Source organism: Atta colombica, unplaced genomic scaffold, assembly GCF_001594045.1.
Source record: "Atta colombica isolate Treedump-2 unplaced genomic scaffold, Acol1.0 scaffold126, whole genome shotgun sequence".
In the NCBI taxonomy this organism is placed as follows: Eukaryota; Metazoa; Arthropoda; class Insecta; order Hymenoptera; family Formicidae; genus Atta; species Atta colombica.
The window spans coordinates 5,588,792-5,614,386 of NW_017259213.1; the positions used below are offsets into that span (position 1 = coordinate 5,588,792).

Consider the following 25,595-nt stretch of genomic DNA (forward strand, 5'->3'; position numbering starts at 1 on the left):
CACACATACATATATATATATATATTTTTTTTTTTTTAAATTATAAAAGTGCTCGCATGTATGTCTGCATGGGTGTGTCTGTGCACGCGCGTGCAGATAGAGAGACAGAGAGAGGGAGAAGGAAAGAAAGAGAAAGAGAGAGAGAGAGAGAGAGAAATTAACATAAAAGTAAATCGGATTCCATTACAAGGAACAAAATTAATATAAGAGGAGTTAAAATAATCTTACACTGCAAAAAGTAGCTATTGTTAATGGAAAAATCTTTCCCGCAGTGATACAAAAAGGATATTTAGCTCGCATCATTAACAAAATAAGATTTCTCGCCTTCCTTGATTCCAATTTGTACCATTCAAGATCGCACATTGCACGATATACTGCATTACTCTTAATGAGTACATATATCAGAAAACAAATTAATGTTTACGTCATTCAAGTAGTATTGTTAATGAAAAATCTTAGTAACAGTTAATCAAAGTATAAATAATTTCTTATTTCTTATAATATGATATTTTTCTGTTTCTAATTTCTTTATTAAAGAAATGAGAAACAGAAATGTATGATACGGCTCAAATGAGTTGCATTAATGTTCACTTCGAAACGATCATTCAACATGCGTAAAACATGCGTAAACATGTATTAAAGTAAATTTTTAATTAGTACTTGCTGTAAGTATAACTTACTTGCTTTGTTACAAGCTCTCCTGCTCCACAAAAAAGAAAAGTATTCATCAATAAGACAATAAAAATTAATATTGAGAAATATCCTTGTATGATGATAGCTTTATCTATTTTTCTGTTAGTCAATATCTAAAAAAAATACAAATACAAATTGAAGAAAATTAAGAAATGTATACATATTATAATATAAAATAACTACTTGTATTCTTCTTTAATGAATCTTACAATAGTAAATAAAAATCCGCTTAGGCAAAATACAACACTAAAATGAAGTATCATTATTAACATCATAAAAGAATATGTACTTTCGATATCGCTGGCAAATCTACAAAAATAATAATTATTTGAAAGAATTATTAAATTAGATCAATGAAACACTGTATGTGTATATATACATATATAAGGTAAATTCCGTAATGCATATATCTAAATATAAAATGTATAGATTATTAAGCATCATTTGCAAAATTACTTTTTTGTTAGGTTTTCCCTAGCAAAAATTCATACCTGATAAGCCGTAAATGAGTCACTACGATATCATTCAAAACTTTATTGAAATTTTTGCATGAAATCAAATTAATTAATCGATATCTAAAGTTTTCTAACTGACCATAAATATGAAGAATCATTACAATGAGAAAGATATCTACAGACATGTAAATGGTAGCTATCAACAATGTCGTTACAGCCTGAATGATAAATGTAAACTCAAATTGTGGACTCTTATCTGTATCGTAGAAGTGATACGTCTCCAGTGGTAATGATTTGCGTCGATCTGTGGAATTCGCGTACATTACGTGTATATTAAAAAAAGAAAGAATGTTTATTGTTAAAAACGATAAAAATACGATGACGTATCCAATCATCATAATTAATCGCGCTGTTCCTGCACATTTTATCATCACATTTCTTTCTCTATCCAGCTTGAATGCCATCCAATCTTCTGCCATCATATTTACAATTGATAAGAGAACTTGAAAATATAAATAACTACAGTTAAAACATAAGTATGATAAAAGCGCTAAAATTCCAAATCATTTAGACATATATATGTTGTTCTTTGTAAACTATAGCATTAAAAAGAGAATCATGCACATTTTATAATTTATTCCTACGTTTGTATACAAAAGTAAATGATATGTATAATTTTTTGTTTCTTACATATGCCATTCTTACATACACCAAAATATATTTAAAATTATAATTATTTGTCATAAAATAATTTAATAAAATAATGCTAAATATTTTATTTAATATATTTCCATGTGTAACCTTTTCGTTTTCGCCGAATAATAATGTATTTCACTGATGTTATTACTTGAGGTATCGTTGTATGCAAATTATCTATCACAAGTACCATATTACCCCAAACTTGTATGACTGCATATATCATCGGAACATTAGAAACAAATATTAATAAAATAAAAATTATGCCAACCCAAATTTCTGGCCACAAACTTTTCTTAGTACATTTGTTGGATTTAGGCCATAAGCCCACCATTTCGAATGCTAAACGATGTAGTCTAATTGCCCATATGAAATCTAATAAATTTGTATACGATATGAGTGATTTGAATAATACAGTTGCAAATATAATATACATAATATTTATACATAATATTTATATATAATATTTAACGATTACATTATTAAATATTCATATTTAACAATAGTAAACAATAAATACAATAATATAATATCTCAAGAATGAATTTATAATCCAAAATTATACAAATTTAGTAAATATTGAACACGGTTAATAAAAGGGTAAAATACAATTAGTACCTCTGTATCCTGAAGAATTTGTAATATCCATGTTGAAAATTGAATCTACAGAACGTCTTGTTCTTTCCACGATATAATGTTAAATGATCCTCACGCATGCTCTTTATATAAATTCAAGAACTCGACAACACCGTTAAATATTAAGCAGCATTAAATATTAAGAATGCTATTATCAATTACATCTACTGATATCATAAAAAAGAATTTTATAAAATCGTTTATGTCTGATCTAATAAAATAAAAGATAAAAAATGGTGCATCGCACTATAAGTTCGCCGATATTCGTTCGAAAACTTTTTTTTTATGTTTTATATTGCTGTATTATGTTCGCGTTTATTGTAAAGCGAGGAATAACGCTATTGCATTTTTAATGAGGCTTTATATACCAGTCAACAAAAATTATATTAAAAAAAAAAGATAACGTGAAATTGTATAGTACACATATAATACGTATCTTTTAAATATCTTTTTTAAAAACATTTTTGCTATCGTTATAATAAACGTGATAGAAATGCAATATTTTTTGAGACTATAAGTCTCAAATTAAGTATAAATTATAATTCATATTTGAAAATTGTCAGTGCATTTCCATGATAAAATTGTGGTATCTTAAATCTGCAATTGTGCAACGTATATCTTTTAAAACTAGCAATATTCTCGCGATAAAAACAAATTTGTAGCATGATTTTGCTCATTAAAGATAAGGCAAAAAATTTTTTTCTCAAAATTAAAGTACGCGATAAAACTCACATAATTACGATAACGTAAGTACATTCATCTTGTTATGTTGATTTGATTAAATGTAATTATAAAATTTGGTAAAACATTATTTATCAATAAATCTAATGTAATTCAAAGAACAAATTTTGAGAAGAAACTTTGTATTATACTTTTGTTATATTATATTATTGTACTATTACATATTATACATTTTTCGATTTTCCTTGATCCTCTTACTGTTATTTTTTATTATTTTACGTCGTGGTCCGTAGAATCTTGCACTTTGTCGCGATGTAGCTATGAATGCATATCAATTTTGGATAAAAAAATTCTTAAATTTTTTATTTTAAACTTTAAGCAAAAAAATACGCGTTTCTTTAGTTGACTTTGCCATCGAAATATTTTTAAGCAATAAAAATATTTATTATAAATTATTTAATGTGTGTGTAATATAATTTGTTATAAATTGCTCAATGATATAATTTATAAACAGCAACTAATAGACAAAACATAATATACATTATATTTTTACTACAGCTCTAACAATATGCTTTCTAAAAATTGTGTCTACTTGTAAGTATATAATTATATATTTTTAAGATTATATGTATAAATACTGAATATTAATATATCATGTTTAGCTATGTTTTGTTAATAAAAATGATATATAGCTCATCGATGTTTTTAATATCTGAAAATAATAATTAATTTATTTATTAACATTTAAAAAATACGTTATTAACATCGATTTTTAGAAGTAGGGAAAAGAATGTACAATTCGGGATTAGAATGCCAACTTTATAGTTTTGAATTTTTATAGACAAAACTAAAAGACTACAAAAAATTAATTCTTAATTAATTACAACATACATTCTGTATATACGGAAAAAATTCGTAATGACTTATCCGTACTGACTTATCAAGAGTCACTAAATGTAAAATTGTATGTGTGTGTGTGTGTGTGTGTGTGTGTGGGGGGGGGGGGGGGGGAGGGAGAAAGAAAAAGAAATTAAATGTGAATGTAAATCGAATACTATTACATAACAGAGGAACAAAGTTAATATAAGTGGAGTTGAGATAATCTTACACTGCAAAAAGTAGCCATTGTTAATGGAAAAAGCTTTCCTGCAGTGATAGAAAAAGGATATTTAGCTCGCATCATTAACAAAATAAGACTTCTTGCTTTCCTTGATTCCAATTTATACCATTCAAGATCGCACATTGCACGATATACTGCATTGCACTTAATAAATACATATGAGAAAATATATTAATGTCCATGTCACTTCAATAAAAACTATTTCTAGATATATTAGTATTTATATAAATAATAATAATATTTATATAAGTAATACTAGTAATTTATATAATAACGATCAATTAAAATTTAAATTACTTCTTATTCCTTAAAAGTTTCTAAAAAAATTTCTAAAAGAAATTAGAAGCAAAAATGTGATATAACTTGAATGAATTTGCATTCTGGTTAATGTTCACTCAGAAAGAGTCATTCGATAAATGGTCATGCATAAATATGATCTATAGTAAATTTTTAATAAATAGTTTTGTCTAATAATTTGATAGCAAATTTATAATAAACAATATTATAACAGTATTATAACTAAAAAAATATTTTGATATATATACTAACATCTGAAAATTATATTTGCTCCAAAGTATAAAACAAATTTATATAATACTATTGGTATACATTATAAGTACGTTATAATCATGTTATCATGTGTATTACACAGGTTGTTCAAAGGGTTGTTCAAAAAATAATGCATCATATTTATTTATCATAATTCCTTTCTTTGCGATAAAAAATCCAATTATGGATGCGTTTTGTTCACAGTACTTGTAAGCATAATTTAACCTTGTTTAATAGATAACAAGAACTGATGTTTATAGCGAATGTAAAACAGAACATATCCTACAGCTCGTTAGAAAAGTTAGACGCCATTAGAAAAGTTATTACTATTTCATCTATCAGAATACCATATAATTTTACATAAAAGTGTAACAAACTTGAAGTATGTAGTATTTCACTTTTCCACCTTTATTGGCCAAGAAAAGATGCATCACTTTTAAAACAATTTTCGTGTAGCATAATCTACAAGCTGTAAATACATAACTTACTTGCTCTGTTACAAGTTCTCCTGCTCCACAAAAGAGAAAAGTATTCATCAATAAGATAATCAACAGTAATATTGAGAAATATCCTTGCACGATAACACTTTTATCTATTTTTCCGTCAAAAATTATCTAAAACATAAATTATAAGGTAACAAAAAATGTAGCGTAACTCTGGTATTTAAGCCGCGCGGAGATGTACGTCTCAGAAATCAGAAAAATTTAGATTTAGTGGTTAATTTGCACGCAACTACTCTCTATTATTATGCCTCTATATTAAATTGATATTGTGTTATGATTTCAGTTTTTTACTATTCATATTACTAAAATCATGTCAGTTGAATCGATGATTTGTTATGTAGTAATTAGCTGAAGTGTTTACCTAAAGGTGGAACAATCCAGTCTAAATACAATAAATGCATTACATGAAATATATTAGGTGTAGTAAAAAGAAATCCATTATTTTTGCATGAAATTGAATGGAAAAATAATGGATTTCTTTTTACTACACCTAATATATACGTTATAATATATGTACAATAGATTAGAATAATTATCTATTATATATTATATACTTCATATATTATCCATAATTTTTATTTTTAAATAAAATTTTGTTAGTTGTTATGCATTTTTATGTTCTATTTCTAAGCATTACTGATAAATTTTTTATAAGTCATACATCCTTCTTACAACTTCTTAATTGTATTTCTTACCTCTGTATATAAACAAAAAGGCAAATTTAAAATATAAGTTTCAATACGACAATTTCTAATATTATTTTTATATTAATAAACGGCACAAAGTTTCTATTGGTATATAGTTACTATTGGTATATAGTTATTTATTTATTTTATTATTAAATTATTATTATTATTCAGAATTGAAAAAATTACATTAAATTCACATCATTTTTATTTAAATTCTGTATAATACATATTTTATCGTTTACTCTAATTTTGTATTACATTTTGTACTCAATTTTTATAACAAATATGTATAAGGTCACAATATGTATAAGGTCATAAGTTACAACTTTATAAAGTCAAGTAACTTATTCAATCCTGTTATTATTTATTTAAAAAAAAATAGTAAATGATGCTTATTGTTAGTAAAGTTTCTGTGCGGCAAATATACCAGAGTTACCTATGTACGTTATAAAATATTTTCTCGTATTAGTTTATTGACTCTTACAATAGTAAATAAAAATCCGCTTAGGCAGAATACAACACCAAAATAAAATATCAATACTAACATCATTAAAGAGAATGTATTTTCAATATTGTCGGCAAATCTACGAATAAAATTATTAAAATGAATAATCATATTAAATCAATAAAATATTACACACATACACACACACACACACACACACACACACACACACACACACACACACACACACACACACACACGCACGACACACACACACATACACACACACTAGAAAATCAAACAAAAAGTTCCAAACTTCTTAAATAGCTTAAAAATTTAGATATATCTACTATTGTCTTTTTTTTTCTAAAAAAGTGTGTGTGTGTGTGTGTGTGTGTGTGTGTGTGTGTGTGTATGTAAAAGTTTGTGTATTCTAAAAAATATATATATTTGAACATAAAATATATATCATTTGATATCAAATTATTAATTAGTTTTTTCCAATGAAAATTATAATGACACTAGTATAATTGTTTCAATTATATGGCAATAAAAACGTTTTTAACAAACAAGTCTTATAACTGTAAATGTGATAAGAATTATTATATAGTATAACAAAGTATACAATAACATGATTACTGCATTAGGAAATAAAGAAAAAATATATATTATTCAAACAGTTACACATAACATTAATATTTTTGTCATAAGAAATATACTGTAAATATAACTATAAATAAGCAATTTTAATATTCAAAGTTTAAAATGGGAACAAAGAAATATTTTACAATGTGTTTCTAAATTAATGTCGTTTAACATTCTATTGTCACAATAAAAATTCATACCTGATAAGACGTAAATGGAATGTTACGATATCGTTTAAAATTTTATTGAAATCTTTGTACAAGACCAAATCAATTAATCGGCATCTAAAGTTTTCTAACTGGCCACAAATGTGAAGAACGATAACAACTAGAAAGATATCTACAGACATGTAAATGACAGCTGCAAACAATGTCGTCAAAATCTGAATAAAAAATGTTAACTCAAATTGCGGACTCTTATATGAATTGTAGAAATGATACGTCTCCAATGGTAACAGTCTGCGCCGATCCGTGTAATTTGTTACGTATAATACGTGAATATCAAGTAAAGAAAGAAAGTTTACTGTAAAAAACCCTGTTATTATGATAATATAACCAATCATCATAATTAGTCGCCCTGTTTGTGCTCGTTTAATCATCACATTTCTTTCTCTATCCAGTTTAAATGCCATCCAATCTTCTGCCATCATATTCACAATTGACAAGAGAACTTGAAAATATAAATAACTATAGATAAAATGTAAATATTGTTAAAAACGTTAAAATCTAAATTATTTAAACATATGTTATCATTTATAAATTATCGTAACAAAAAATATTACGCATATTTTATAATTTATTTCCATGTTGCTACATATGAGTAAATTATACATATATATCCTGTTTTCTTATTACACAATATATTTGTAATTAAAATTATTTGTTATAAAAATGGTTTAATAAACCAACGGAATATAATGTTGAATATTTTATTTTATATAATACCGTACATACCTTTTCGTTTCCGTCGAATGACAACATATTTCACTGATACTATTATTTGAGGTAATGTTGTATGTAAATTGTCTATCACAAGTAACATATTACCCCAAACTTGTATGATTGTACATATCATCGGAATATTAGAAATAAATATTAATGAAATGATAACTATGGCAACCCAAATTTCTGCCCACAAATTTTTTTTAATACATTTGTAGTGTTTAGGCCACAAGCCTACCATTTCGAATGCTAAACGAGGTAGATTAACTGCCCACATAAAATCTGATAAATTTTTATGCAAAATAAATGATTTCGATAATATAGTTGCAAATGTAATATATTTAATATTTACTATATAATGTTTAAATATTTATACATAAGAAAAATAAACAATAAATAAAATAATGTAGAATTTCAAGAAAGGATTTATAATGCAAAATTATAGAAATTTAGTACATATATTGAGTACATATATTGATTTAGTACATATATTGATGGTTAATACGGAAAAAATGTAATATGAAGTTAGTACCTCTGTATCCTGAAGAATTTGTAATATCCATGCTGAAAATTAGAACATCTTGTTTTTTCCGGGGTATGATGCTAAATGAGCATCAGGCATGCTCTCTACACAAATGCAAGAACTCGCAGCACTGTCAAATGCATTAAATATTAAGAATACTATTACCAATTATATCTACTAATATTGTAAGAAAAAATTTTATAAATGTTCAAATTATAAAATCGTTTATGTCTGATCTAATATAAAATAAGAGATACAAAATGTTGTATCGCATTATAAATTCGTCGATACTTACTCAGAAAATTTTTTCCATGTTTCATATTGCTTCATTATATATGCGTTTATTGAGAAACGAGAAATAACGCTATTGCATCTTTAATGAAGTTGTCTACACCAGCCAACAAAAATTATATTAAAAAAAAAAGATGATGTGAAATTATAGTGCACGTATAACATGCATCTTTTAAATATCTCTTTCAAAGACTTTGCTGTCATTATAGGAAACATGATAGAATATTTTCTCTGGACTATAAGAAGATTATAATTCATATTTGAAATTGCCTGTGCATTTTCAATGAAATTTTAATGTCTGAAACTGCAACTGTACAACATATAATAGCTGTCAACATTTTCGAAATACGATAACGAAATACGAATTTGTTTTAGTTGTATGATTCTGTTTATCGAAGATATAAGGTAGAAAATTCTTTTCTCAAAACTGAAGTACGTAATAAAACTCACATAGTAATAACGTAAGTACATTCATCTTGCCATGTTGATTTGACTAAATACAGTTGTCCTCAAATTTGATAAAACATTATCACTAAGTAATGTAATTCAAAAATGAATATTAAGAAGAAATTTTGTTTATATTTTATATTTTATTATTATACTATATATCTATGGATAATTTCTTTTGAACTTCAATTCATATGATCAAATAATATTATAAAATAGGTTACAGGAATGTAAAAAATCGCTTACGTTGTACCCTCGCGTGGCAAACTAAAGTTAAACATAATGCATGAGGACCTATTTCCATCGAACTATTTTTGTTCCATAAAAATATTTGTTACATTATAAATGTCTTAATAATATAATTTATAATAAACAACAATCAATAGATAAAACATAATTATATTTTTACTACAGCTATAACAATAGTTTTCTAGAAATTATGTTCACTTGTAAATATAAAATCATGAACATATCTATTTTTAAATTGATATAATTATTAAATATTAATATATCATGTTTAGCCATGTTGTGTTAATAAAAATGATATATAGCCCATTGATGTTTTTAATATCTGTAAATAATTATTTTTATTTAATGACATTTGAGAAATACGTTGCCAATATCGATTTTTATGTAGGGGAGACCGGGATTAGTACGCAAACTTTACAGTTTTAAATTTTTACAAACAAAGCTAAAATATTTACCCATAAATTCTTAATTAATTATAACATGCATTCTGTATATACGGAAAAATTTCATAATTACTAACTTATCGTACGTATACTATACATACCGGTGTTTCAGACCAGCCGTACATCCCATTTAAAACTGAGGGAAGTGATTATATTGTAAAATGTTTTAGTCACAAAAGTTGGGGGGATCAAGTAATACATTACATAGGCATATGCGATTGATCTTGGTTAGCGTCGTGAAGATTATGCCAAAGTTGACTTGAATTTTTTAAATGGTATCTTTCATTGCATATTCTTGTAGTTGATGTCAAAATGTTTTTGAAACACTGATTACAAATTCCTTTTTAGTTGAGATTTTCTTGAGTTGAGACTTCAGTGCTGCGGCGTAGCATTACCCAAGATGTTCTAGGTGGAGGTCACACGGTCGAATTTATACGTCTTCGAGGTCTTTTTTAAAGTCTTCAATCGTGCAACCTCCACACAGTACATCTTATGTAATGATAATGCTCAGCGTACTAAAATTTTGAAATCTCATAATTCAGGAAGATCTCAACTAAAAAGGATTTGTCTTAATAACAGCATGTATGGGTTCCCATTTAAAAAGTTCTCGATCTTGACAGTTCTAGTTGATCTTCATGTCAACCAAGGTCATCAATTGCATAAGCATGTAATATATTACTTGATCTCAAACAAATTTTGTCTGAAATATTTTTCAAAATTATTATTTCCCATGTTTTTAAATGGGGTATATAAGTGGTCTAAACACTCGATATGTGTGCGTGCGTGCGTGCAAGTGTGTGTAAATAAAGAGAAAGAAAAAGAGAGAGAGAGAGAGAGAGAGAGAGAGAGAGAAAAAGTGAAAATGTGAAAATAAATCGGATTCCATTATATAGCAAAAGAGTAAAATTAATATGAGAGGAGTTAAGATAATCTTACACTGCAAAAAGTAGCCATTGTTAACGGAAAAATCTTTCCTGCAGTGATACAAAAAGGATATTTAGTTCGCATCATTAATAAAATAAGACTTCTTGCCTTCCTTGATTCCAATTTGTACCACTCAAGATCGCACATTGCACGATGTACTGCATTGCACTTAATGAATACATATGAAAAAACATAATAATTCATGCAACTTCAATAAGGATTATTTCTAAATATATTAGTAATAGTTAATTAAAATTTAAACAACTTCTTATTTCTTGTAAAAGAATCTTTTACTTATATGGAATATCTGCGCAATTGTAGTTATGAATTCATAACGATTGCATAACAAAATAATTACAAAATACAGAAGCAGAAGTGGAACTCTGTATCAATTCTGTGAACTCGTGGCAGTCGTTCTGAACACGAGTTACAGAATATGCAGAGGCGTCATTATATAATTTTCTGTATCGATAATTGTCAGTATCGTTATGTATTTTGCGTAGATATTTTGTAAAATAGTTGCGTAAAACATATAACGACACTGACAACTATCGATAAACATGCATAGAATAACATCACAACAATGGAATTCTGTAACTTTGTAATACAATAAAAAATTTAATTATGGATGTATTCCGTTTTACGCTTGCAACGCTTGTAAGTATTATTTATCCTCGTTTAATATTTGATAGACAACAAGGATAAATAATGTTTATAGTGAAAATGAAAACAGAATAAGCCTATAACTCGTTGCTTGTAACACACGAGTTGTTAGCAGGCGCCATTAGAAAGGTTATTACATTTACTTTGTCTGTCAGAATATAATTTTATTTAAAAGTGCAAAGTTAAAAATGCAAACTTGAAGTTTGCAACGTGTATAATTTCACTTTTCTATCTTCATTATTGGCCGATAAAAGATGTGTTGTATTATTTTCTCGTTTAAGTATAACCTAACATACTAGATATAACTTACTTGCTCTGTTACAAGCTCTCCTGCCCCACAATAGAGAAAAGTATTCATCAAAAAGATAATAAAAAGTAATATTGAGAAATATCCTTGTATGATAATAGTTTTATCTATTTTTCCGTCAGCTAATATCTAAAACATAAATTATAAATTAACAAAGGAACATAGAGTAACTCCGGTATTTAAGTTGCAAGGGGATATATGTACATCTCAGAAATCGGGAAAAATAAATATAGAGATAATTTGCACATAACCATTCTATTATGCCTTTGTATTCTATTAATATGATGTTATGATTTCCATTTTTTTTAAATTAATATTATATGTTAAAATTATTATCATACAATTGAATTGATTTAATTGTCAATGCAATAAGTAGTGCAATTATATATTATAACTTACATAAAATAATTACCGTAAGGAGCGAAAGACTTAAATGTTATTTGGAGATACATAATTGTAAAGGCAAAAAACGAATTACAGCAAAATACAAGTGCTCTTATATTTATTATTCAACTTAAAATCTTGTATGTTCCCACTTGTTTGGAATATATAGCATTTTTAGCAAACGGAATATGAATCCGCTTGCCCAAAGCATACAAAGTGCTCAGATTGGAATGCATTAAATGCAATAAATGTACTACATGAACCATGTACGTCATAACACTTGTAATATATGCAAAAAGTTAGAATTATTATCTATTACATTCTGTATATATACTTATCATTTTTATTCCTAGTAATTTGTAAGTTATCGTATCATTTTTTACATCTTTTCTCTAAGTATTATTGGTAAATCTTCCGTCGTATACCACACTTATAAATATTCGGGAAAAAATATTATATATATGGATATATTTTTTATATATAATTGTATATAATTGTATATAATTATATATGAAACATTTTTTTCCGTGTAGCTATATATCTTTATATGTATTTTACCTTTATATGTATGGTAAATAGGAAAGTACTTTAAAAAGTCTTTTTTTTAATATAAAATACAAGTATTTTGACATAAGGATTTCTAATATTATTTTCATGGTAGTAAACAGCATAAAGTTTCTATTGGTATATTAAATATTATATTTACCTTATTATATTATTAGAATTCAGGATTAGGAAAGTTACTTTACAAGTTACTCTTCATTGCAAAAATTGAGTACAATATATTCAAGTACTTCACGTTTTATAATATATTTTATCATTTGCACCAATTTTGTATTATTTTTGGTACACAATTTTTATATTAACAAATATCTATAAGTTGATTGAAGAAGTAACTTATAAGTAATTTTATAAAATAACTTTCTCAATCGTGGTATTATTTAAAAGTAGTAAATAATATTTAACAAATTAAATTTTTGTGCAACGTATATACCGGAGTTACGTTATGCATACTATAAAAGATTTTCTCGTATTTGTTTTATTGCATCTTACAATAGTAAATAAAAATCCGGTTAGACAGAACACAACACCAAAATGAAGTACCAATATTAACATCATTAAAGAATATGTATTTTCGATATTGTCGGCAAATCTACAAATAAAATTATTTAAAAGGATTATCACATTAAATCAAACATTATATATCCAAAGTGTCCCATTTTAAATAATGCAGTAAGATTTCTCGAAAACTATGCGGAAAAATGTTTCAAACAAAAGTTGTATGGTTCGAAGGATAAGAAAGTATCACTGATTTGTCGTCATTAAGAACATCGATTTTTATTAATAGAACACTATTTTTGATGACAGAATTTAATAGCTGATTTCTCAAAACATTATAATAAAGTTATTTTTCATTATGTATTTTTCGAGTTACAATGTTTGAAAATTACAGAACCGCCGGCATTAGCACTGCACAAGATGTACATCGACAATTAAAACCTCTTGAATATTGTTTAGTATCATGTCCTGGATAACATTTGTTAAGATCAAGGCCACTGGAGATTATTTTTCTTATTTACATTTTACACTAAAAATTCATTTTTACATTAAAATGAAAATAAAAAGTACAATCTCCGATAACTTTGATCAAATGTGATTCAGAACATTCAAGAGATTAGCCGTCGGTCGAATATCTCGGATAATGCTAGTGCTGGCGGTACTGTAATTTTCAAGCATTATAACTCAAAAAATACTTAATTAAAAAATTTTTCATACAGCGTTTTGAAAAGCTCTCCACATCAGCTATTAGATTCTATCATTAAAAGTAGGATGTTTCATTAAAAAAATTCGATTTGACTATGAACTTGACAACTCCACTCAAAATTAATAAATCAATGGTACCTTCTTATGTTCCCCTCCGAACCATACAACTTTTGTTTGAAATATTTTTCCGTATCTACCATAGTTGTCGAGAAATCTTAATTATTTAAAATGCATTATTTAAAATGGGGTACCCTGTATACATATATTAAAAACTGTACATATTTAATCATAAAAAAAAAATATATATATATATATTATCGACTATTTAACATCGTTAAATGTTCTATTGTTAAAATAAAAATTCATACCTGATAAGACGTAAATGAGTCGCTACGATATGGTTTAAAATTTTATTGAAATTTTTGTATGAGATCAAATTAATTAAGCGACGTCTAAAGTTTTCTAATTGACCACAAATGTGAAGAACTATTACAACTAGAAAGATATCTACAGACATGTAAATGGTACCTGCTAACAATAGCGTTACCATTTGAATAAAAAATATTAACTCAAATTGCGGACTCTTTTCTGTATCATAGAAGTGATACGTCTCCAATGGTAACGATTTGCGCCGATCTGTAGAATTCGTTACGTACATTATGACAAAGCCAAAATAAGGAAGAATAACTGTTGTGAAAAATGCTATTATCACGATAACATATCCAATCATCATAATTAATCGCGCTGTTTGTGCTCGTTTTATCATCACATCTCGTTCTTCATTCAGCTTAAATGCCATCCAATCTTCTGCCATCATGTTTATAATTGATAATACAACTTAAAAATGTAAATAATTATAAATAAAATGTAAGCAATGTTAAAGACGTTAAAATATTGAATTATTTAGACACATGTTGTTATTTGTAAATTATCACACCAAAGAGAGAACCGTGTATAATTCTGGACGTACCCATTCGTTTCCGTAATATGATAATGTATTTCACTGATACTATTACTTGAGGTAATGTTGTATGTAAATTGTCTATTACGAGTACCATATTACCCCAAACTTGTATAATTGCACGTATCATCGGAACATATGAAACAAATATTAATAAAATAAGAATGATGCCGACCCAAATTTTTGGCCACAAACATTTCTTAGTACATTTGTTGGGTTTAGGCCATAAGCCCACTATTTCAAATCCTAAACGTTGTAAATGTATTGCCCACATAAAATCTAATAAATTTTTATGTTATATTAGCTAGATAATACAGTTGCAAATATAATATTTATTCAATATTTAATATCTAATTATTAAGTATTTGTACGTAACAAAAGTTAATGATAATACAGTATCTCTCTCATAAGAATAAATTTATAATAATATAGTGTACACACACACACACACACACACACACACACACACACACACACACACAAACTTATACACTACTTTAGTAAATTATTAATTAAACAATTAACAAACAGAAAAATTGTAACATGAAGTTAGTACCTGTATATCCTGAAGAATTTGTAACATTCATGTTGAAAGTTAGAACATGAAGAACTTTTGTTCTTTCCACGATATGATGCGAAATGATCATCACGCATGTCTCTATACAAATGTAAAAACTCAACAGCATTGTCAAACGTGGCATTAAATATTAAGAATGCTATTTCCAGTTATAGCTATTGATATCGTAAGAAAGAATTTTATAAACGTTGAGTTATAAATTCATTTATGTCTGATCTAATAAAATAAGAGGTAAAAAATGCATCGCAATTATAAGTTCTTATTCAATATTCGCTCGGAAACTTTTTTCCATGTTTCATATTGCTGCATAACGTTCGTGTTTATTGCGAAATAAAAAATATTGCATCTTTAATGAGGCTTTCTATACCAGTCAACAAAAATTATATTAAAAAATTATATTAAAAAATTATAGTAAAAAATGGTTGTAATGGATGTAAAATTGTATAATATATGTATAACACGTATCTTTTAAATGTCTCTTTTAAAAATATTTGTTATCGTTATAATAAACATGATAGAATATTTTTTCTGGACCATAAGGAGATTATAATTCATATTTAAAAAGTGTTCTTGCATTTCCAGTGATCAAATTTCGATATCTGAAAATTATTATTGTACAGTGTTTATTATCTTATTGCGAGAATGTTACCAGCTTTGCAACAGCAGAAAGCAACATTCTCACAATAAAATAAATTTATTTCTGTTCATCGAAGATAAAGCAGCCTTTTGTTTTTTCAAAATTGAAGTGATAAAATTCACATAAATGTAATAACGTAAGTACAACCATCTTGTTCATATTGATTTGATTATAAAATTGTCAAATTTGGTAAAACATTATCACTAAATATAATGTAATTCAAAGACGAATATTAAGAAGAAATTTTGTATAATGCTTATGTACTATATACTTATGTATTATACTAATATCAAAATTTTTCTTGTTTTTTCGTAATCGTAATGCAAAAGAGTCTAATTTCTATTAAACTATTTCTGTTAATGCAATAAAAATATTTATTACATTATAAAATATGCTTAATGATATTTAATTTTTATTAAAAAATAAATAGGCAAAATATAATTTTATTTTTATTATACGATAAATAACAATAAAGTTTTCTAGAAAGAAAATTGTGCCCACTGTAAATATAATATAATTACGAATACTTATTTCTATGTTTATGTGAGTATTGAATATTGATCTCTAGCCATGTTTTGTCAATAAAAATGATATATAGCCAATCGATGATTTTAATATCTGAAAATAATAATTTTTGTTTAACTTTTGTTTACTACATTTGATAGATACATCAGCAATATTGATTCTTAAATAAGGGAGACCAAGACTTTTCCAGTTTTGAATTTTTACAGACAAAATAAAGAAACTTACCTAAAAAATTTTATACTAGTTTGTTACATACATTTAACTATTAACTATATAATAATATTTCAATAATAAGTAGTAACTAATAATTTAAAACTTTTATTGCATTCTTTGCGTGTCAACTAGCCTCATGATCGTTGATAACACATGATATGTGATAAGTTGGCTATATATATAATTAAAGTAAAAATATAATATTGTAAGCTATAATTTAATATATCTTATAGTATATTATGTATATTATATACTAAGGAGAAGCGTCTACATCGAGGGTATCACAGATGACTGAGCGGCAGTTTTTGTTGTATGTTCAGATACGTTTATCTGTTTTGTTTTTAACGTAAATTTGACGTTAATCTACATATCTCTATAATCTACTGGTCTCAATCTCCCCTATGAAAAAATCAAGATACTGGCTAACTTAAATAACCTTAAATTTATATTATTTTAAATATTTATATAATTATAAACGTTTCGTTTTTAATTTAATTTTATATGTATTATAACTATTATATTAGTATATATTTATGTTTAATAGTATATAATATCTTTCGCTGTAGAATCTTTAATCTGATTTATATGTATATAAAAGTTAGTATATAAAAGTATATAAAAGTATATAAAAGTTTTTCATTTGTATGTATATAAAAGTATTTGTATGTATATAAATATCAAAAATATCACAATCGAATTACGCTAAATATTAAAGTTCTATACATATGTATATACAGGGTGTCTATAATAATAATTATAAACGATAAAAACGATAAAATAAACGATAAAATTCTTGTATATCGGCAGAATAGACTAAACTGAATCGAAAAGTTCTCGTTCTCTATCATTTTTCGTAATGATTAACGAGATATTAATTTATGAAAATAATCAAATTCGCCCGATCTACGAGCGGCTAAGACTGTGCGCTTGTATTGTATTTGGCGGTAGACCGAATTTAGCTATTTTCATAAGGTAATACCGTTACGAAAATTGCAAATAGTCTGCTCTATCTGCCCAAGAGCGCTTTGCGAGACACCCTGTTTATATATATATATACATATATATATATATATATAGCAAAGGAGCAAAATTAAAACGAGAAAAATCTAGATAATCTTACATTGCAAAAAGTAGCCATTGTTAATGGGAAAATCTTTCCTGCAGTGATACAAAAGGGATATTTAGCTCGCATCATTAATAAAATAAGACTTCTTGCCTTCCTTGATTCTAGTTTGTACCACTCAAGATCGCATATTGCACGATATACTGCATTGCACTTAATGAGTACATATATAAGAAAATATATTTATGTTCATATCATTTCAGTGAGAAATATTAGTAACAGTTAATTTAGATTAAATAACATTTTATTTCTTGTAAAGAAATTAGAAACAGAAGTGTCATACAATTGATCAACTAAATTTGTATTTTGTTAATGTTCACTCAAAAATATGTTCATATCAAAAATAATCATTCGATATGCGTGCAAATGTGTCAAAGTAAATTTTTAGTAAGTTTTGCCAGGTAATGTGATATTAAATTTCTAATAAATAGTAGTAACAATAAAAATTTGTTAGATGTTTGAACATATAAAAATTATATTTGCTCCAAAGTATAAAACAAATTTATTACAACATTATATAAAAATTATGCGTTTCGCGGTTCCTCCATATCCAGATCCATTCTTGGAATGCCAACGTTTCGTGAATCTTATAATCCACTTCATCAGGGCGAAGAGCAGCCTGATACTGATCTCCACTCCTTTTATATTACGCTACTTGTTGGAATGGTGGGGAAAAAGAAGAAAATTGTGAGGTAAGAGGGAAATTAGTCAGTCTTTAATAACCGGGAGAATGGTTTTCTGTATTTTATTTATGTTGTTGCTATTATCTCTATTTAGATTATTAAAATGTTTTTGTATCTCTATGGCTTCTCTATACTTTCTTAGAAAGTGTTATATAATGTTGGCTATTGTGGTTTTGTTAAACAGTATTTGGTGTTTTATTTCGATATTGTGTTCTGATAATGCTGATTGCGTGACGTGTTTTAGCCTGACATCAAGTTGGTTCTTTTATCCATAGGTTGATCATTCTCCCGGTTTCTCCAATGTATAATGTTCCTTGCCCGCAGGAACAAGGTATACTCCTTTTGTATACCTTGCGGAGCTGAGTGGAGATTTTTGATCTTTAGGATTTCTTAAAATTTGTTCTCACAAAAATCCACAACCCTCTCTACTTAACATCAAGAACCTATCCAACAAAGATACCTGTCTCAAGATACTATATCTGCGCTTGCCAAAGATCCTAACTTCGCAGTGGCATCTAGAAAGATTACAAAAGGAAGAGATTATCAGCCAAATAGAATCAACCATGCCAATAGAGTCTCCCATCAGAACAAGCAGATAATATCCGCAGACAGGTAACCAATATCCTTTCCAAATATGCCAAATCTCCTCCAAACATCACTAAACAAGAGCGATTGGCCTCCAAGACCAAGACCCAAGAAGAACAGGGACACAGACACCATTATGCTGCCAGGCAATAAAGATAATGCGACAGTAATTATGAACACATTAGACTATAAGAAAAAAATGAAGAACCTTCTCTCGGACAAAGCATACAAAAAGCTTGATCCACAAAGATCCAACTAATATAATTGCACAGAACATCAAAATTCTGATGGAAAAAACAACATTCCCAGTAAAATCGAATCAACATTAAAACTTACAAATCCTCTCTCACTAAGATTATATGGATTACTAAAAATACCAAATATCAATTGTCAGCGCCATACACTCACCGACATACAACTTATCCCGCTTCCTAGCACAAACACTACAACTCCTCACTGGAAAATCCGAATCACACATTATTAATTCAACGGACTTCATACAAAAGATAAAAAAATTTAAGTATCTCCCACAGACTTGCTTGTAAGTTTCGACGTAGAATCCCTTTTCACACAAGTCCCATTAATAAAAGACACATTAAACGTAATAAAGGTCTCACATGAAATCTCGCTAATAGAGAACTGCTTAACAATTCAGCAAACGAGAATGGATTGAAATGAATTGAAATGGATTCAATTTTTCAGAAATATTGATTCACAAATGTTAAAATGAATGCTTTTCAATTCTGAATGCATTTTTCATTTATAGGAATTGCATGGAGCATATCTCTATGCCTTTCAATTTGAAAATAATATTAGCTTTATTTGTGCATTGTGAATACTGTTCAATTCAAAATTTTGAATAGGAAATGCAGATTTCAATGCAATTGCATCCAATTGAATCTAATTGAATTCAATTGAATCCAATTAAATCCAAAAAAAAAATATTCGCTATTTAAAATACGCATTCAGATAGAAAAAAATTTCAATCCATTTTAATCTTCTATTCTCGTTTGTTGGGAACCACTTACTTCTCTTATAACAATCAATTTTATGAACAAACTTCAGGAGCGGTAATGATCTCTCCTATTTCTCCTGTAATTGCCATCTTCATGGAGCATTTTGAGAAAGAAATTCTCAGAAAAAAACTCAAAAAACCAAAAATTTGGTTCCATTATGTAGACAACACATTCGTGATATGGAGACATGGCAGAGTTGAACTCCGTAAATTCCTTATTTTCCTCAACAATCAATATCCAAATATCCACTTCACATTTATAGACATAGAGGAAAACGGAAAACTCCCCTTCCTAAATATTCTTGTCTCTAAAAAAACTGACAGTACTTTAGGTCATCAAGTGTACAGAAAACCAACACACATAGATAAATACCTACATGACGAGTTGCATCACTATTCAGCAAAAACAGTCTGCAATCAACTCACTTGTACATAGATTTTTCATCATCTCTGACATCTACAGACAGAATTCAATTACTTAAAACTAGCCTTACAGAAAAACGGACACGATATAAAAAGACATAATCAAAACAATTAATAAACAAAACAATGGTCTCTGACACACAACTAGATAAAATGATCCATTCTCTCATATGTCAAAGAAACAAATCGGATTGGTAGGATAGGATTAAATAAACACAATATCTGAATTATTTTTTAAATCACCCAAAAAGATAGGACAAATCTTAAGAAATCCCAAAGATCAAAGACTTACACTCAGCTCCGCAGGAGTATACAAAATATCTTGTTCCTGCGGGCAAGTATACATTGGAGAAATCAGGAGAATGGTTAACCTACGGACACCAACGTGATGTCAGGCTAAAACTCGTCACGCAATCAGCATTATCAGAACACAACATCGGAACAGAACATCAAATACTGTTTGACACGACCATAATAACCAACATTATGTCATACTTTTCAAGAAGTATAGAGAAGCCATAAAGATACAAAAACATTCTAACTATATACAGAGACAACTCTATATAGAGATAATGGCTACAACATAAATAAAATATGGAAAACTATTCTCCCGATTATTGAAGACTGACCAATTTCCCCCACCTCTCTCTCCCCCTTACCTCACCCACAATTTTCTTCTTTTTCTCCACCATTCCAACAAGTAGCGTAATATAAAAGGAATGGAGATCAGGCTGCTTCTCGCCCTGATGAAGTGGACTGTAAGATTCATGAAATGTTGGCATTTCAAGAATGGATCTGGATATGGAGGAACCCGCGAAACGCATAATTTTTATAGAGAAAGCACTCGTAGAAGCCTCAAAAATATTATTACAACACTATTGATATACGTTATAAGTATAACCAACTTACTTTATGTATTTCGAGAATTGTTCAGAAAGTAGTACAAATATTTTTCTCGGCCAATAATAAAAAGATAAAGAAATGAAATTTTACATAATGCAAACTTCAACTTAGTTGTGTTTTTATATAAAATTACACAGCATTCTGACGGCTGGAGCATGGAGCAGTTGTAATAATTTTTTAATGCGACTGCAAATAATTCACGTTACAAATGATTACAAAGAGTAAACTATAATTGAATTTTTGGTTGTGAAAAAATAACTGAATTGCAAAACATTTATGTGCTGTATATACACATATCCTATAGATATAGCTCGTTTGTAAGCGAATTGTTCACAGATATTACTAAAAAAAATTAGCTGCTTCGTCTGTCCGAATACCGTATAACTTTTCATAAAAGTGCAACAAACTTGAAGTTTGTAGCATATAAAATTTCACTTTTTTGTCTTAATTATTGGTCAAGAAAAAAATGTGATGCATTTCATTCTGAACAACTCTCGTATAAGTATAACTTACTTGCTCTGTTACAAGTTCTCCTGCTCCACAATAAAGAAAAGTATTCATTAACATGACAATAAGAACAAATATTGAGAAATATCCTTGTCCAATAACAGTTTTATCTATTTTTCCGTTAGTAAATATCTAAAACAAATTATAAAAAAGTAAAAAAACGTATGCATGTTATAAAATATCTTTTTACTGAATCTTACAATAGTAAATAAAAATCCGCTTAGACAAAATACAATACCAAAATGGAGTACCATTACTAACATCATTAAACAGTATGTATTTTCGATATTGTCAGCAAATCTATAAGAATAAAAATTATTTAAAAGAATTATCACATTAAATCAATAAAATATTACATATATTTCATATATGCATAATGTAAATATATACATATGTACATATATACATACATAATATTAGGTGTGGGAAAAACGCCGAACTTTTTCCCATACCTAATATATATAATAATACAATAGTATATTCAATATACATATACAATATATACAATATATGCAATATATATATCAATATATTCAGAAACACACACATCTAAACAAAACTGCATAAATTATTGTTTATTAAATATATTATTTGCTAAATTCATAATTAATTTTTTCTAACAAAATTGTACAGACATTAATACAATCATTATATTACATGTTAATAAAGATACTTTTGACAAACAAGCTTTACAACTATAAACGTGCCAAGGAATAATACATAACAGAGTGTATAATGATAAACTGAATTGGGATGTAATATGATTACTGAAGTGGGATGTAAACAAAAAAAATATAGTTGTATTATATTTAGTTATACATTAAAGAGTAATATTTTTGTTATAAAAAAGATAACTTTAAATAAAAAATTTTAACATTCGAAGTATAAAATGTATAAGAAAAGAGATATTTTTAATAATATTTCTAAATCAATTTTGTTCTATTGTTACCATAAAAATTCATACCTGATAAGACGTAAATGGATTCCTATGATATCGTTCAAAACTTTATTGAAATTTTTGCATGAGATCAAATTAATTAATCGACATCTAAAGTTTTCTAACTGACCATAAATATGAAGAATTATTACAATGAGAAAGATATCTACAGACATATAAATGGTAGTTGCCAACAATGTCGTCACGGCCTGAATGATAAATGTAAACTCAAATTGTGGACTCTTATCTGTATCATAGAAGTGATATGTTTCCAGCGGTAGTGGTTTGCGCCGATCAGTGAAATTCGTTACGTATATTACTTGTGTTACTCGAATGTCAAAAAAAGGAAGAATGATGACTGTGAGAAATCCTGTTATTGCGAAAACATATCCAATCATCATAATTAATCTTGCTGTTTGTGCTTGTTTTATCATCACATCTCTTTCTCCATTCAGCTTGAATGCCATCCAATCTTCTGCCATCATATTTACGATTGACAAGAGAACTTGAAAATACAAATAACTATAGATAAAACATTGATAGAAGCGTTAAAATATTAAATTATTTATAGATACATATTGTTAAATCGCATCAAAGAAAGAATTATGCACATTTTATAATTTATTTCCACATTGCTGTATAGGAGTAAATTATATATATATAATTTCTTACTATACTCCACAATATATTTGTAATTATAATTATTTATTACAATATGATTTAACAAGACAACGAAATATAATGCTGAATTATATAATATTTTATTTTATATCATTCTGAACATACCTTTTCGTTTTCGTAGTAAGATAATGTATTTCACTAATACTGTTATCTCGGGTAATGCTATTTGTAAATTGTTTATTACAAGTACCATATTATCCCAAACTTGAATAACTGCACATATCATCGGAACATTAGAAACGAATATTAATAAAATGAAAATGATGCCAATCTTAATTTCTGGCCACAAACTTTTTTTAGTATTTGTGTTGAGTTTAGGCCACAAGCCCACCATTTTGAAACCTAAACGATGTAGACTAACTGCCCACATAAAATCTAATAAATTTTTATACGATATAAACAGTTTGGAAATAATTATTAATTAATATATAAATTATTAAGCGATTATACAAAAGTTAAAAATAATATAAAAAGTAAAAATAATATCTCATGAACGGATTTACAATACGAAATTATATAAACTTATTTACTAGATACATATTAAACACGAATGAACGAAAAATATCTAATATGAAATTAGAACCTCTGTATTCGGATGATTTTGTAATATCCATGTCGAAAACTAGAATGTAAAGAATGTCTAGATCCTTTTACGACATGATGTAAAATGATTATCACACATATTCTCCGTACAAAAACTCGACAGTCTTGTTAAATGCAGTTTACGCATTAAATATTACGAATGCTATTCCCAATTATAATTACTGATGTAAGAAAAAATTTCATAAATGTTCACGTTATAAAAATCGTTATAAAAGTTTATGTCTGATCTAAGAAAATAAGAGATGAAAAATATCGCATTATAAGTTCATCGTATTCACTTAAAAAGTTTTTTCCATTTTTTTATGTTACTCCATTGTATTTATTACAAAACGAGAAATAACGTTGTTGCATTTTTAATGCGATACTATAGCCACAAAAGTTGTATACAAAAAGAATGGTACAAAATTGCATCTTTTAAATTTTTTTAAAGACATATCTAACCCTAGTAAACATGAGTGAATATAATATTATCTCTAGTTTATAAGTAGTTTATAATTCATACTTCAAAGTTGTCCATGTATTTCCAATAATGAAATTTCAGTATCTTATAACTGCAAATTCACGTATGGTAGCTTTAAAAAATGTGGCAACATTCTCTCAATAAAATAACTAATGCCCCGATGAAAATAAAAATTGTGTAAGTCGAATGTAATTTGTAAACGGTTCTTCTATATTTCATTGTTTTAATTTTTGCCATCCAGAAACTTTGTTTATGCTTTTGTTTCTCTTCCATTACATTCGATTTTTATTTTCATCAGGGTTCTAGGATGTTTCTGTTCATTGAAGATAAGGTAACAAGAATCTTTCTAAAAAAAAGAATTGCAGTAAAATGTAAAATTCACATAGATATATCAAGATAGACAATTATATACATTTATCTTACTAATTGTATCTTATCATGTTGATTTGATAAGATACAATTAACATAAAAAATTATTATTAAATAATATTTGTAATTCAAATTAATGTAATTATAAAACAAACATTAAAATATTGTATTATAATTTTGGGCTGATTATAGATATTTCGTTTTCTCTTAAACATAATGCACAAAAATCTTCATACTATTTCTGTGCAATAAAAATATTCACATTACAAAATACTTAATAACATATTATAATAAATAATAAATAACTTATTATAATTAATAATAAATTTATAATAAAATGTCTTT

General features: G+C 27.0%; 8 protein-coding genes across 8 annotated transcripts in view; all 8 read right to left on the reverse strand.

Moving 5' to 3' along the window:
- LOC108695061 (odorant receptor 43a-like) overlaps window positions 1–728 on the reverse strand; it is a gene marked incomplete at its 3' end in the record, with an annotated part of 1,053 nt that extends 325 nt beyond the window's left edge. The window contains exons 1-2 of the mRNA XM_018204801.1: window positions 681–728; window positions 229–384 (exon numbers count right to left, since the gene is read on the reverse strand). Coding sequence (XP_018060290.1) covers window positions 229–384; window positions 681–728 — 204 coding nt within the window. The remainder of the gene's footprint in view (window positions 1–228; window positions 385–680) is intronic.
- A 428-nt stretch (window positions 729–1,156) lies between these two features.
- Window positions 1,157–2,493, reverse strand: LOC108694944. Its single transcript, XM_018204636.1, has 3 exons — window positions 2,463–2,493; window positions 1,950–2,219; window positions 1,157–1,650 (listed from the first exon to the last, which is right to left on the reverse strand). The coding sequence occupies exons 1-3, from the start codon at window positions 2,491–2,493 to the stop codon at window positions 1,157–1,159; spliced, it is 795 nt and encodes a 264-aa protein (XP_018060125.1).
- A 1,326-nt stretch (window positions 2,494–3,819) lies between these two features.
- Window positions 3,820–5,366, reverse strand: LOC108694945 (odorant receptor 43a-like). The gene is made up of 3 exons (XM_018204637.1): window positions 5,319–5,366; window positions 4,270–4,425; window positions 3,820–3,873 (listed from the first exon to the last, which is right to left on the reverse strand). Exons 1-3 carry the CDS (start codon window positions 5,364–5,366, stop codon window positions 3,820–3,822), a joined length of 258 nt encoding a protein of 85 aa, XP_018060126.1.
- Window positions 5,367–7,293: 1,927 nt separating this feature from the next.
- On the reverse strand, window positions 7,294–8,616 carry LOC108695060. Its single transcript, XM_018204800.1, has 3 exons — window positions 8,586–8,616; window positions 8,066–8,335; window positions 7,294–7,781 (listed from the first exon to the last, which is right to left on the reverse strand). The coding sequence occupies exons 1-3, from the start codon at window positions 8,614–8,616 to the stop codon at window positions 7,294–7,296; spliced, it is 789 nt and encodes a 262-aa protein (XP_018060289.1).
- Window positions 8,617–9,831: 1,215 nt separating this feature from the next.
- On the reverse strand, window positions 9,832–11,951 carry LOC108694946 (odorant receptor 43a-like). Its single transcript, XM_018204638.1, has 3 exons — window positions 11,904–11,951; window positions 10,943–11,098; window positions 9,832–9,885 (listed from the first exon to the last, which is right to left on the reverse strand). Exons 1-3 carry the CDS (start codon window positions 11,949–11,951, stop codon window positions 9,832–9,834), a joined length of 258 nt encoding a protein of 85 aa, XP_018060127.1.
- A 2,446-nt stretch (window positions 11,952–14,397) lies between these two features.
- LOC108694948 lies at window positions 14,398–15,596 on the reverse strand. The gene is made up of 3 exons (XM_018204639.1): window positions 15,566–15,596; window positions 15,019–15,288; window positions 14,398–14,885 (listed from the first exon to the last, which is right to left on the reverse strand). Exons 1-3 carry the CDS (start codon window positions 15,594–15,596, stop codon window positions 14,398–14,400), a joined length of 789 nt encoding a protein of 262 aa, XP_018060128.1.
- Window positions 15,597–16,787: 1,191 nt separating this feature from the next.
- Window positions 16,788–22,254, reverse strand: LOC108694949 (odorant receptor 43a-like). Its single transcript, XM_018204640.1, has 3 exons — window positions 22,207–22,254; window positions 18,082–18,237; window positions 16,788–16,841 (listed from the first exon to the last, which is right to left on the reverse strand). Exons 1-3 carry the CDS (start codon window positions 22,252–22,254, stop codon window positions 16,788–16,790), a joined length of 258 nt encoding a protein of 85 aa, XP_018060129.1.
- Window positions 22,255–23,145: 891 nt separating this feature from the next.
- LOC108694950 lies at window positions 23,146–24,432 on the reverse strand. Its single transcript, XM_018204641.1, has 3 exons — window positions 24,402–24,432; window positions 23,924–24,193; window positions 23,146–23,642 (listed from the first exon to the last, which is right to left on the reverse strand). The coding sequence occupies exons 1-3, from the start codon at window positions 24,430–24,432 to the stop codon at window positions 23,146–23,148; spliced, it is 798 nt and encodes a 265-aa protein (XP_018060130.1).
- Window positions 24,433–25,595: the final 1,163 nt, after the last annotated feature.

Excerpts from the sequence above, each read along its gene's own strand:
- LOC108694949 (XM_018204640.1), bottom strand. The coding sequence starts at position 22,254 with ATGAATACTTTTCTTTATTGTGGAGCAGGAGAACTTGTAACAGAGCAA. Across the intron at positions 18,238-22,206 it reads GAGAACTTGTAACAGAGCAA|TGCAATGCAGTATATCGTGC; the intron begins GTAAGTTATACT and ends GTACTCATTAAG. Across the intron at positions 16,842-18,081 it reads CAATGGCTACTTTTTGCAAT|ATATTAAAATCATCGATTGG; the intron begins GTAAGATTATCT and ends TATTATTTTCAG.
- LOC108694948 (XM_018204639.1), bottom strand. The coding sequence starts at position 15,596 with ATGAATGTTACAAATTCTTCAGGATATACAG. Across the intron at positions 15,289-15,565 it reads AAATTCTTCAGGATATACAG|ATTTTATGTGGGCAATACAT; the intron begins GTACTAACTTCA and ends AAAATTTATTAG. Across the intron at positions 14,886-15,018 it reads CATATTACGGAAACGAATGG|TTGTATTATCAATTATAAAC; the intron begins GTACGTCCAGAA and ends TACATTTTTAAG.
- LOC108694945 (XM_018204637.1), bottom strand. The coding sequence starts at position 5,366 with ATGAATACTTTTCTCTTTTGTGGAGCAGGAGAACTTGTAACAGAGCAA. Across the intron at positions 4,426-5,318 it reads GAGAACTTGTAACAGAGCAA|TGCAATGCAGTATATCGTGC; the intron begins GTAAGTTATGTA and ends GTATTTATTAAG. Across the intron at positions 3,874-4,269 it reads CAATGGCTACTTTTTGCAGT|ATATTAAAAACATCGATGAG; the intron begins GTAAGATTATCT and ends TATTATTTTCAG.
- LOC108694950 (XM_018204641.1), bottom strand. The coding sequence starts at position 24,432 with ATGGATATTACAAAATCATCCGAATACAGAG. Across the intron at positions 24,194-24,401 it reads AAAATCATCCGAATACAGAG|ATTTTATGTGGGCAGTTAGT; the intron begins GTTCTAATTTCA and ends AAAATTTATTAG. Across the intron at positions 23,643-23,923 it reads CTTACTACGAAAACGAAAAG|TTCTCTTGTCAATCGTAAAT; the intron begins GTATGTTCAGAA and ends TGTATTTTCAAG.
- LOC108694944 (XM_018204636.1), bottom strand. The coding sequence starts at position 2,493 with ATGGATATTACAAATTCTTCAGGATACAGAG. Across the intron at positions 2,220-2,462 it reads AAATTCTTCAGGATACAGAG|ATTTCATATGGGCAATTAGA; the intron begins GTACTAATTGTA and ends CAAATTTATTAG. Across the intron at positions 1,651-1,949 it reads TATTCGGCGAAAACGAAAAG|TTCTCTTATCAATTGTAAAT; the intron begins GTTACACATGGA and ends TATATTTTCAAG.
- LOC108694946 (XM_018204638.1), bottom strand. The coding sequence starts at position 11,951 with ATGAATACTTTTCTCTATTGTGGGGCAGGAGAGCTTGTAACAGAGCAA. Across the intron at positions 11,099-11,903 it reads GAGAGCTTGTAACAGAGCAA|TGCAATGCAGTACATCGTGC; the intron begins GTAAGTTATATC and ends GTATTCATTAAG. Across the intron at positions 9,886-10,942 it reads CAATGGCTACTTTTTGCAGT|ATATTAAAAACATCAATGGG; the intron begins GTAAGATTATCT and ends AATTATTTACAG.
- LOC108695060 (XM_018204800.1), bottom strand. The coding sequence starts at position 8,616 with ATGGATATTACAAATTCTTCAGGATACAGAG. Across the intron at positions 8,336-8,585 it reads AAATTCTTCAGGATACAGAG|ATTTTATGTGGGCAGTTAAT; the intron begins GTACTAACTTCA and ends AAAATTTATCAG. Across the intron at positions 7,782-8,065 it reads CATTCGACGGAAACGAAAAG|TTCTCTTGTCAATTGTGAAT; the intron begins GTATGTACGGTA and ends TATATTTTCAAG.